Raw genomic sequence first — 13,288 nt, forward strand, 5'->3', positions numbered from 1 at the left:
AGCTACTCCCCGGGTGCCAGGGCCTGTCCAGGGTGAGAGCCCAGGCCAGTCCTAGAGTGCCACTCAGAGCACTGCACTCTCACCAGCCTCACGGGACATGCAGGACAAGGAGGCCTCCCACACGGACCATGGACATGTCCGTTCCAATTCATAAGAGGTATCTGTCTGCCCGGGCCAGAGACAGGCGCACAGGCCCCGGTGCCAGCTTCATTTTAGACCAACTGTCCCTGCCTCCCTCCAAGAAAAGCCCATCTTCCCTGCCAGCGCTTCTTCAGGTGCCCCTGCAGACAGCCATGCAGCTCCCAATGCCAACCGCTACCCGAGGCCTGTTGCCCACCCACAGCAGCCCCCTGGCATCGGCTGAGAGGATCAACGGAGGACTGTCTCTAGGATACCCAGTCAGCACTGACCACATGGAGATGGTCAGGGGGCCAGGTCCTGGAGGAGGCACAGCCAACTCAGAGAGATCCCAGCCAGGAACATAGGCTGCACCTCGGGCCAAGGGGGAGGACTCGCCAACCCTCCACATAGGACAGGGGAACGGGAAAGGGCCCCTGGAGAAAGGCTGGAGGGACGCTCAGAAACCACTGACAGTCCACTGGGCACAGCAAGGAACTGGGTGTTCTTCTGGTGCCAGTAATACGGGCAACTCAAACATTCCGATAAAGCGAAACTTCCATTTGAAGATGAATGTAAATAATCGATTCTTCATTTGGGATGGATGGACGGATGGATAGATGAGGGTGTCTGTGCCAAGTTTACAGGCTGCAACCTTAGTCAGTTTTAAAGATGGAGTCCAATCAGTAAACTTAAAAAGCCATTATAAATTATCCTGGGTCTTACACAAATTCTACTTGCCTGCACTACTTTATCTTATCCTCAGAAGAAAAGGAAAGAAACGGCCTGGCCAAGGGGCCTGAATAGTGAGACCCACCTACCCCTGAAAGTAACGGCTGAGGCCAAAGAAAACTTCCAGCCATACCATCGACACCCTCTAAACACAGCAAAGGGCCTGCATACAGGCGGGGGGGCTCACACAACCAGAGGGGAAAAACAGACGGTGCCAGTGAGGTTCAAAACCTATCGTTCTGACCTCACACTAGGAGCATCCTCTGAAGCCCCCCCGCACCTTGCTCCCCGCACCTCTGGCCCTACCTCTGGGGGGAACTGGATGTCGGTCCTGGCACCATTCTCCAGCAGCAGCTTCACCCCGTCCACGTCCCCGGCCTTCACAGCGAAGAACAGGACGTGCATAGGCACGCGGCACAGGTTGGGGTCAGCGCCTCGATGCAGCAGGCAATTGATGGTCAGCCACATGTTTCTGTGTCTGGAAGGATCAGTATGACATGTCATAGGCTGTAGGAGAGGCACAGGAGGCTGTCTGGACAGCACCCCCAGTTGAGACAGGTGCTCTCCAGTGGAGGATGCTCAGAGACACTGACCTCATGGTGCCCTGAGCCCCAGTGTCCTGCCCTCCCAAGACCTCCAGCCCCTACACGGAACAGAGCAACCCATCTCACCAAACCACCCTAAGCGAGCCAGCCTGGGCAAGTGCAAGTCCAGCTGTGGCCCTGCCTGGCATTGGCCCTCGGGGCCACTTAGCCTCACTGAAGCCACCCATGTGTTGGAGTGTGGGATAGGGACCAGACCACCCTCCTGTGGTGTCTCTGAGGTGATGACAGAGAGTACCTGGAACACCAGGGTTCAAGGTTGTACCATGCACACCAGACATGCGCACACTCACATCCATACATACAAAATGCACACCACACACACATAAACACACACACGCACAAATATATACCATACCACATACACAGCGACTCACACACTACATACACACATACCACACCACACCACATATACACACACACACAACATATACACACTGACACATACTACACACACACACAAATACACACCACACTACATACACACACTGACACATACCACACGCACACATACACAAAAACATACCGCACCACATACACACACTGACACACATGCACACACATACACAAAAACATACCATACCACATACACACAATGACACATACCATACACATATACATGCATACCACACCATACACACACACTGACACACACACATATACACAAAAACATACCATACCACATACACACACTGACACATACCATACACACACACACATACATATCACACCACATACACATACTGACACACACACACACACACACACACACACATCTCTTATGGGGGGAAGATGGGCCGAGACCTGGGCTTGGGGGGCCCAGTTGGGTGGGCTTGGACAGCAGCACTGCTGGGCAAGGAGAAGGGCAGGGAGGAGAATGGCTGTGATGAGGAGCTGAGCCGGTGGTGAGAATGGCGGAGGGCATGGGCAGTACAGAACCAGGGTGGGGTGGGCAGGAGGACAGTAGAGAGACCAGGTCACTCTAGAGCAGTGGTTCTCAAACTTCCTGCTCTCGGGACCTCTTTCCACTCTTAAAATTCTCTGAGGGCTCCAAAGAGATTGTGTTTATGTGGATTCTATTCATCCATGTCTAATGTATTATACATTAAAACTGAGAATTTTTTAAATCCTCACTAATACATTTAAAAAGTAACAATAACAAAGCCATTGCATATTAACATGAAATATTTTTGTGGAGAATATGTATCTAGCTGCACCAGAACCCCCCAGAGGGATCCTCTGAGTGCTCCTGTGATGTCGGGACTTGGTCATGTGGACAGACTGCCTCACTGAGATTGTCCCCAGGTGGACATGTGTCATGAACAATATGTGGTGCATGCAAATGCTCCAAAATTCTAATTCCCACTTCAAAGCTGGGATGTCATCACTGTCAACAGTGTCAACTGTCCTTAGAGCGAAAGCTAACTGTTAAGAGAGTGAATGACCACCATGTGCCAGCCAATCATGCTGTCAACTAAACACGGTGGCCATGGAGAGGGCTGGTGACTGTATGCCACTCAAGTCATTGGAGTGCTTTCCCTCCAAAACCTTCCAACTGTGGTTTGAGGCAGATGTGCTTCAGGCATCCTCCCCACCTTGTCACACAGAATGTTAAGAGGCATGGGCTCACAGTCAAGATGTAATAAATCAGCCCTAGCCAATTTGGCTCAGTGGATAGAGCGTTGGCCTGCGGACTGAAAGGTCCAAGATTTGATTCTGGTCAAGGGCAAATGGCTGGGTTGTAGGCTCAGTCCAATGTGCAGGAGGCAGCCAATCAATGATTCCCTCTCATCATTATGTTTCTATCTTTCTCTTCCTCTCTCTTCCTCTCTGAAATCAATAAAAATATTTTTTTAAATGATGTAATAAAGCAGTCATTTCTGTAGTGTCAGCAAGTGCAATTCTAAGTGAAACCAACATTCTATTGTGCATGTGTTGCATAGGTGAAGAAATACACAATTGTCACCTGACCATGTCACGTGACCATCACACAACTGTCACACAAGTCACACGACTATCACACAGACTTAGAATTACTATGAGAATCATTTCAACCTTGCAGATTCCCTGAAAGGGTCTGAGACACTCCAGGGGACATGGGACACAATTTGAGAACCACTGGTCTAGACTGTGAGGAGGGGGGCGGGGTACATCCATGCTGAGTGTATGGAGGTGATAGTGTGTGAACCCCTGTGTGGTGCCCACTGCCCATGTGCCAGTCTAGGACACACTCCTGGACTCCCTCCTGCCTGTCCCTCAGAAGCCATAGCCAGGCCCCCAGTGCCAAGCCTCCAGAGAAGTCCCCGCCCCAAGAGCCTTAGAGATAAGGCACAGGCACTAGAAAACATCCCCTCCCAGGGGAGCAGGAAAGTGATGCTGAGCCTGTGACTCACCCTGACCATGACCCTCGGCCCTGCTGCTCACACACCAGCCACCTACTTGGTCATGGTCCATGCCATCTGCCTCATGGTTCCTTTGTCAGAGGTGGCCTCAGTGGAGGGCACCTTGAGCATGCTGTAAGCCCTGGCGCTCTTCTCCAGCATATTCCATGACAACCTGATGGAGTAGTTCTGCACGCAGTGGTTAGACTCAAAGTTGGTCTCGGTGCTGCTGCACGGCGTGCACCGGTCCAAGCTCTCCAACACATCTTCCAGCTCCTGGCCCTGGTCGCTGATGCTGACGCTGCCCCTCGGCAATGTGGACTCCCACTTCTGGGGGCTGTCCCTCCAGATGCTGGACTTCGGGCTCTCTGAGACGGGTACCAAGTCATCATTGTAGGTTGAGTCTGAGTCACGGAATGCGAAGGAGGGGTAGTGACTAACTGAGAGTTTTTGAATTTCCTTTGGAAAGCACTAAAAAAAACATATCATTAGAAGGAAAAAGATTAGCATGGCAACTCCATTAAACACCTTCTTTCCCAAGGATCTGTGCTCATGACTGAGAGCAGCCTTCACAGGACTTGGGCTAACAGTGCTGAGACAGTAGTGCCCACGTGCCTCCCTAAAACCCACAGAGAGGCAGAAAACGCCTTGGAGGCCCCTCACACATACCTGAGCCATACAGCATCCACTAGCCACGCATAGTCACAGCACACAGAGCAAGACCCTTCCAACACCAGGCACATTAAGTGTGAAGACATCAGAATGAGACCATACGTGTCTCCTCACTGGCTACGCACTGAAGTGTCAACCAAGGGTCAGTGGCACCAACTCACCTCCAACAGGAATCCCCAATTTGGGGTGGGGTGAAGAAAACCTTATTCAGAGCAAACAGCTCAATAGTGATACAGCACGGCTGTGAAAAACCACCACTATGAAGCCTAACCCAAGGAAATGCAGTCAGTCTTCATTCTCTAGTGCAGTGGTCGCCAACCTTTCGGACCTCATGGACCACCAGGGGTCTGCAGACCACTGGTTGGCGACCGCTGCTCTAATGGAAAGGGAAAGTGTGTTCTCCAAACCAGAGGGGAGTTGGCTTATAGAGAGACAGGAGTCCCCACCTCTGTCTGATCCCTGACTGATCCATCTTCATGCAAATGAGGACTCCAAATCCTTGCAATCTGATTGGTCCAAAAGACACTGTCTTGCTGGGTCAGAAATAAACTGCTCTGATTGGTCAGTGAAGATGACAGGGGCGGGGGAGCGGACACACAGAAGATTAATATAGCTCTGATTGGATTGGAATAGCCTCCGTCCTGTTGGTTGAAATAGGATTCCAGGAACTCCACTGTAAGGGCTGGCTCAGATGGCAGAGACATGGTGCAGGCAGGCAGTTCGGTGAAGAGGCAGGTAGTTGAGTGAAGGCTTCTATCTGACGTGCAGTTTATATGAAAGGACCCTGTGTGGAAATGGCTGCTAGGCTCTGATTTTGTTTGTTTGGTTTTTAGTTTGAGCCCAGTTAGCCACCAGGAGCCCATAGAAGTGATAGGTCATGGATACATTAGATTAAATGATGTTAATAAAAGTAATTCCATCTTTAACATTTCCGTGTGGCTTCTAGAAAATTTTAAAATCATACACGGGGCTCCCGCTGTAGCTCAGTGTGTTTCTGTGAGGTGACACTGTTCTTCATCTGGGCTTCAGAGGCTGCCTTCTCCAAGGACAGACCCCAGACCAGCATCAGCATTGCCAGCAATGCACATTCCTGGGTCCCACCCCACACCCACTGAGGCAGAGATGCTGGGCGTGGGGCCCAGCCACCTGTGACTATTCTTTTCTGTAAATACTTGAGGTTTGGAGTCCTAGGAGTCTGTCTTGACTCCAGCCCTGTGATGCAAACTAGCTGCGACAGTGCATAAAGGTTGACATGGCCACATCCCCACAGCGTCACCTACAAGGACAATCCTGCTCCAGGTGGCTCCACATTCACTCACATTTGTGAGCCACTGTCCTTGGGGGCAGTGCAGGGGTCAAAAAGGAGCCTAACCCCACAGAGAGGAAAAACAGCCAGCTGGGAGAGAGGGAGGCACAAACCTTCGCCAACCACATGCAGCAAGCGAACCTGTAAGTCCATTCTCGGGCATCTTCATGAGAGAACTGGGGAAACTGAACACGGATGGTATCAGAGGACATTAGAAAATTCACTTGATTTTTAAAGCTGGGATAACAGTGTTTGTTGTTGTGTTTAAAAGAGAGAAGATGTGTCTTTAGCTAGTGGAGACACATAGGGAAGTCTTTATGGCTGAAGCCATCTGTGGGGAACCTACTCTAATGTGACACCAGCTAGGGCGTCAGGCCAGGGGAGCACGGACGAGGAAAGATGAGCCACATGTCAGGGACTTTCATCTGGATGACAGATCCATAGAAGTTCATTGCACTGTGTTCTTTTGTGGTTATCTAATATTCTTCAGAATAAAAGTTTAAAAACAAAGGGAGTGATTTTTACAAGAATTTAAAGAATAGAATTAAAAGGCATTATGGGCCCAATTCCTTCATCAAGAATTAATTGACTCTGAGTGTATGCGATCACCTCTAGGTACCAGGTCCCTGAGGATGCTCAGCCCGTCCCCACTGCTCCTTCCCCTGCCGACTCCAGACTCCCCTGAGCCCACACCCCCTGGAGTGACTGTAGGGACCAAGCAACCCTGTCTGTCTGAGAGGCTGCCACTGAAGGCAACTCGGCACAAGAACAAGAATCACCACCACCTCTGTTCATGAGATCACTTTTGACCTTGAAAGTCGTTATTGTAGTGAACAACTTCTGACCAAGAAAAACTGAGGCTATACACCCATGAGACATAAACTAATGCTGCTGTAAAAACAAAGCAGAAAGGACAGCTTTGGCTTCCAAACCCTCACTTCTGGTTTTTGGCCTGCGTTCTCATCAGTCCTGACTGCTGGTTACAGAGTGTCTGCAAACAGCCTGACCACGGTGCCCTTCAGAGCGAGCACAGAGGAACTGAGGAGGCCCAGAGGCTGAGCGTGTTTCCTGACACATCAGGGACCACAGGCAGGCCCTCCGGACAGGAGCCTAAGGCCACCTGGGTGGGAGGCCTCTGTCCCCTGCCTGCTGCACACTGGACCTCTCGGGCAGTGGCTCTGGGCTCCTCCCCACACACGCCTCTCACCACCAGGTTGGGCTGGTGGCCTCTGAGCTCCCATGCAGGACTTGAACTTGAGAAGCGGAGTTAGAGAGAGCATCTGGTCACCTGAGGAACTCTGTCTGGGGAGGGCACAGGATGGGCTGAGTAAACGCCTTTTCCGGAGAAAAAGCTTGAAGAGATTGGGAGGAGACGAGGGATGAATACAGACTCGTCGGGCCAGGGGGACATTTTCCAGATTAACTTCACCAGCACCACACACGAGGCCCAGGACCACAACAGGAAGAAGCCCTCAGCCCCTCCCAAGGCTTTCTTCGTGGATGTCGGGCTCAGTCCGCCTCTCATGGCTGACAATCAGGGTCCAGGGTCTGCTCCTAGGGGTGGGGACCTCCCTCTGTGGGTGTGGCCCCACTGCCCCCGCTCAGGAGATGTGGACACCAGGTCTGCCTACGCCGCAGACTGGCCCCTCCACTGCGACTTGTCCTTGAGTCTGGGCTGAAATGGGGGAGAAATGCCGCCAAGCAGAAAGGAATCAGAGGTTCCACAACAAATTAAACACGGGCTGTTCTGTGACCCATTTCTGGGCATGGGCACGCACAACTTAACTATGGGGATTTCATCACTGTGCCACCACCACAGAGGCACCTACACAGACCTAGATGGTATGACCCACTCACACCTGGGCAGTGTGGGTGTCCCCGTCATAAACGCATCACCATTGATCAAACTGTCACCCCAAAAAACCGGAAGCAGGAGCTCAAACTAGCGCATTCAGACAGCACCACCTATGAGAGGAGGACCATGAGAGGGGTCTCAGGGCCCCAGCTGCTGTGTACGTGGCTGTAAGGACATGTCCCTCAGAGTCCGGGCAGCAAGCTCTGAACACCCTAGCGAGTGTGCAGGCTCTGTCCCTGCTTCCCGGCCGCGAGCCTTATGGTCTTCTCACCCATCTTAACCTGGTCCGTGTGGGGAGGGGAAGCTGGTGGGCAGCTGGGAAGACAGAGAGGTGACAGTGGCAAATGGGAGCGGAGGGAAGGGGGTAGGTGGACGGTGGACACTGAGCCAGGCCGCTGGGGCCCATGGCTGACCTGAGGCTCGGGCACCGTCCTCTCGGCGATGTTGGGCCTGAAGGACGTGGCTGGGTAGTAGAGGAGGAAGCACATGTTGAGAGGCGTGAGGCCCTCATCCGTGCACTTGTTCACGTCAGCCCCGTTGTCCAGCAGCAGATTGATAATGTTAATGTGACAGTGAATCTGGAGGGAGAAGGCTGGTCTCACAAGGACAGCAGGCTCCCTCAGCCAGGGGCGAGACGGGCATCTGATGCTCACATGGGACACAGCTTCCCCAAGTGAGGCCTCACGCCGGCCTGAACTCCGAGACAGAGACCTGAGCTCTAGCTTGGGCTGGGCAAGGGGCATCAAACATGTGACCGAGACATGTGACCAAGGCCTGTGCCCTTACCCTTTCCACTTGACCCCATACGTCCCACTTCGAGTCGGGGAGGACTGCAGCTTCTCCGAACGGAGAGGGAATGTCCCCCACCCCCTCGAGGGTGCCATGACCAGGGGCCTCAAGGGTCAGTGCTCCTGCAGGGCAACCCTGCAGCAGACACAGCATGGCAGGGAGGGATGCTCACTGCGGCTGCAGCGAGCACAGTGTAGCCCCGTGCGTCGGCCACGTCGGGACTGGCAAGGTTGTCCCTCAGGATCCCATAAATCCAGTCGTAGTTCCCTTCCTCGGCCTTCAGGATCATCTCCTTGGCAAGCCGCTCCTTGGGGCCACGGCATGCAAAGCCACTCCGATCCCCCTCCAGGATGGCGCCCATGTTCCAGCTGGAGTGCTCCTTCTTGTTCCTGGCAACACAGGAGTTTCAGTGGACCCAATGCCGCCACCGAAGGGGCCGTCCTGAGCCCTCCTTCCCACACTGCCTCTCCTCCTTCCAGGGCCCGGAACTGCCCAGCCCTCCTTCTTCCCCTCCCCTCAGCCACAGTCAGCGTGGATGTGGCACAGTGGTGGGACACACTGCCTGCAGGTGAAGATGCTCAGGCTAAGCATCTGCCCTGGGTGGCAGTGGCTGCAAGGAGCACACACACACAGGTCTGGCACTCGGCACCAAGCAACCACATCCCACCTCAGCCCTTTTGCGTTCCTATTTGAGTAGAGAACATGCAAGTCCCATGATCCATTTACCACACACACCGAAGCCTGTGTGCACATAACCTCCTTCACAGTCAAGAACCTGTGGTTTTATGGTAGCTTCTTTACCCAATAGTCTTCAAAGACTGACTACGGGCTCAGCTGATATTTGCATGATGGGTGAATCGATGCATCAATAGGTGAAGAAGCAAATGGATGGGTGGATGGGTTGATGGATATAAATGAGTGGATGGGTGCATGGATGGATGGATGAATATGGATGGATGGATAAGTGAGTAGATGGATGGATGAATGGATGGATAGTTAGATGGATGGACAGATGGATGGATAGATGGATGGATGGGTACATGAATGGATGGATGAAGATGGATGGATGGGTGGATGGATGAGTGGGTGGATGAGTGGCTGGACGGTTAGATGGATGGACAGATGGATGGATGGTTGGATGGATGGGTGCATGAATGGATGCGTAAGTAGCCGCTTGTGCTCACAAACATGCATTCTAAAACAGTTTAGTGATATCTGAAGATAATATTTAAGAAAGAGATTAGAATATTGAAATTTTTACTTAAGAAATAAGTTTCCCTTTGGTGCTGCTAACTATGGCAGGGCTGTGGGGTGGGGGAGCCTTTGGAGACCAGCGGAGCAGCTCTGTCTTTTTCTGGCTATCTTTGGAGAAGCCAGAGGCCTGGCCAGCCCCCAGCCCACTCTTGCCCTGCTCCCCAATCCTTGGCTCTCTGGCCAGATCCATATTAAGACATCATGGTAATAACAGTCCCTTCTCTTTGTGTGGGCCTTGTGCAGAGACTTGACCATCTAATCACAGGCCGGACCCTGTGCAGGTGCGCAGATGTGGGGCACTAGCTCTGACCTATACAGAGGAAACATGCACAAGGTCCCAGCACCAGAATGTGGCTCAGCCCCATGGGATCAGGAGTTTACCCGCTTCCATGCCCTGGCTCCACTCTCACTAAGCAGACTCCCCCGCAATAGGCCAGCAGATCCCCCACCCCCACAGCCCTCCCAGGCATGTCCCAGCCCACAAGCCCTGGCACCGGCCGTCCCTCCCACTCATCATTGGGCTGAGCCAGTCCGTTTAAAAAAAAAAAAAAAAAAAGCCTATTTACGTCAGCCTGACAAAGACCCGAGGCGCCAGGGCCATCAGGGCAGCAGGAGCGGATCCCCAGACATCGCCGAATGGCAGCCCTGATTACCTGAACTTATAAGTGTGTTTTTGTATTTTGACCATCAAAGGGGTCTCATTTTTGATGAACCATGGTTCTCCGTCCTCAACAAATGGAGGAATATCATGAAGGAAGATCCGGGAGTCCAAGTCTCTTCGGAAAGAGCGGGTAATGGGCATGTGGGTGTTGTCGGTGGAGTAGAGGTACATATCCGGGGACAGAGTCAGGTCGTCGTTCAGCAGGAACTGCTTGTAGTCATAGAAAAACGGGTCCCGCTCCTCCTGCAGGTCCCAGTGCATGGTCTCCTCCTCAGAGAGGCTGATTCTGGCGGGGGAGTGCGTGAGGAAGCCCTCAAACTCGGGGTAGCTGCTGATGGAGACGCTGCAGGGTATTTCCGTGCACAGCTTGATCAGGTGCTCCCGGAACCACAGCCCCACTTCCTGGCTGCCGTCGGGGTAGGTCTCGATGCCCGGCCCAAACCGCTCGTCTGCTTTGTACAGCCCCTGAAAAACAAGTCCCGCCAGGGCAGAGGGAGGACTCAGCAGGGCTGTAAATTCTGCCACCAGTTTCTTAAAATCAAAAGAAGAAATGTCTTCACTTCCTCAACAAATATCCATTGAGGCTTCCCGTGTCCCAGGTACAGGGACCTACAGCAAATGTGTAAACACAGACACCTCGGTGGAGGATATGGTGGTCAGGGGTGGACGGGTCCTTTCTCGGAAAGTGGGGACATGACCAGGGGTCTCAAGGTGGAAGTGTGTGTGGGATGTCAGGAGGGGCCCATTTCAGGGAACCCCCTGCAGCTCTAACACTGGGGGCCCAGCCCAGGTGCTCCAGCAGCGTGTGGGTGAGGCGCCAGGCTCCGGGTCAGACAGACCCCAGCAGATGTGAATGAGGAGGAGGAGGTGTTGATCCTTGCTGCCCATAAATCTGGCAGAATGCAGCAATTCCTGGGCCTTTCTGAATGCTTCCACCAGGTATGGAGTCAGAACAGCCAGGAAGAACAGATGAGAAACTATGAGTGACAATACAGCCCCCAGGACAAGGGAGCCTGGCCGCACAGTTCCCTGCAGGGCACGCAGAGAAAGACTCAGTTCCCAGGGACCTGATTTTTCCTGCGATGGCGCTGATGGATGTCTGGAGGTTGTGGGAGGGCAGAGGAATTTTTATGAGGAAGTATCTTGTCATCAGAGCTATAATCACAAATGTAGACTCTGCCAATCACCCGATGGTTAAATAAGGATGGTGTGTCCACAGATGCTACTTCTTGCAGGTTTTAAAGTTTCTGTTTTTGGTATGTGTTGTCAGCCAATGGTCACTGGTGCCCATTCAAGGACAACAGGAATCCCAAATTTGGGGTGCAAAGAAGAAGGACACTTTATTCAGGCTGTGATCTGCTCTGTTCCAAGCAGGACAGGAAAACTCATTCTTTGGTGGAAAGGGGAAGTGCTTCCCAGAGGTAGAGGGGACTTGGCTTTTACAGACAGAAGTCCCCGCCCTTGGCCCCTGATTGGTCTGTCCTCTTGCAAATAAGGACTCCAATTGCTTGCACTTTGATTGGTTCAAAAGGCACTTTCCTGATTGGACAGAATGGAGCTGCTCTGATGGGTCAGTGAAGATGTTGATGGGGATATAGCTGCACTGCTCCATTTGAATGGGGAAAGCTTCAGTCCTACTGGTTGAAATAGGATTCCAGGACTCCTCTGTAAGGGCTGGCTCAGATGGCAGAAACAGGGCAGGCAGGCATTCAGTGTAGAGGCTTCTCCCTGAAGTGCAGTTTGCATGAGAAGCTTCTGTGTAGAAATGACGGCTTGGCTCTGTTTTGTTGTGTGTATTTTTAAATTTGAGCCCAGTTAGCCACCAGGAGCCCTACTTAGCCCTACTTACCATCTGCTTTCTCAGTGTCCACATTGTTTACTTTTTTTAATCCTTATTTTTTGTTAATCCTCACCTAAGGATATTTTTTCTATTGCTTTTGCAGAGAAGGGAAGGCAGGAGGGAAGGAAAGAGAGAGAAACATTGATGTGACACATCAATTGGTTGCGTCCTGTACACGCCCTGACTGGGGGCAGGGAGCGAACCTGCAACCGAGTTATGTGCCCTTGACTGGGAGTTGACCCTACACCCTCAGGTTGACACTCTAACCACTGAGCTACCAGCCAGGGCTGCAGTGTTTATTTCTGAGCAAAGAATCTTCTAGGAAATCATTCTAAAGGTCACCAGCAAACATGGCAGGATCCGTGAGCAGGCCATGACCTCAGCACTGTCTGGAGGCCATGTTCATGCTGCCATCCATCCCTCAAGACTGCAAGAAATGAGAGATTATGTGCTGCCCTGAGGAGAGGGGGCAGGAATATGTATGCATATTTGCTGAAATTTTGTAGGTGTGAAGATAAAACATCAGCAATGACAAGGGAGGGTTCAGAATGTTAGAGTTCAGGATGTTAGAGAAAAGCATACTCCTCTGGGTGGACCCGTTTGCTAGATTTGACTAGGAAAATAGCAGTTTTGTACATAATTACAAAACTAAATTAAAGCAAGATTTAACAATAGACTCTTAAGCCATGAAAGCAAAATAGCACACGTGAATGTGGCTCTATATCCAGTGGTGGATTGGCCCCAGAAAGGAATCCTCCCATGGGATTTGACCCTGGTGGGACAGGCCAGGGGACAAAAGGAAGGCCAAGGAATCTTGAACTGTGTTCAGAAACCATGATGGTGGTAGTGATGCTATGTTGTTATCCTGAAACCATTACAGATATTTTATGAGACAAAGCAAATGAGAAATTTTGTTAATAGTTAGAAACTGAGTTTGTTAGGACTAAGAGAAATGTAGGCAGACACAGCAGCAGAGCTGTGAGTGAAAGCCCCACCCTCCTACGCTGCAGCTGGAAATATTAGGAGAAATGGGGGATGTCTTTTCTCATCAAGGAATATATTTTTGCCCTAGCCAGTTT

The 13,288-nt window shown here is 51.8% G+C and overlaps 1 protein-coding gene across 1 annotated transcript in view; it reads right to left on the reverse strand.

Annotated features, from left to right (window-relative positions):
- ANKMY1 (ankyrin repeat and MYND domain containing 1) overlaps positions 1-13,288 on the reverse strand; it is a 43,663-nt gene that overhangs the window by 19,866 nt on the left and 10,509 nt on the right. The window contains exons 6-10 of the mRNA XM_059704871.1: positions 10,362-10,900; positions 8,627-8,843; positions 8,079-8,243; positions 3,891-4,291; positions 1,156-1,327 (exon numbers count right to left, since the gene is read on the reverse strand). Of these exons, the coding sequence (XP_059560854.1) occupies positions 1,156-1,327; positions 3,891-4,291; positions 8,079-8,243; positions 8,627-8,843; positions 10,362-10,900 (1,494 nt within the window). The remainder of the gene's footprint in view (positions 1-1,155; positions 1,328-3,890; positions 4,292-8,078; positions 8,244-8,626; positions 8,844-10,361; positions 10,901-13,288) is intronic.

This window comes from Myotis daubentonii, chromosome 7, assembly GCF_963259705.1.
Source record: "Myotis daubentonii chromosome 7, mMyoDau2.1, whole genome shotgun sequence".
NCBI lineage: Eukaryota > Metazoa > Chordata > Mammalia > Chiroptera > Vespertilionidae > Myotis > Myotis daubentonii.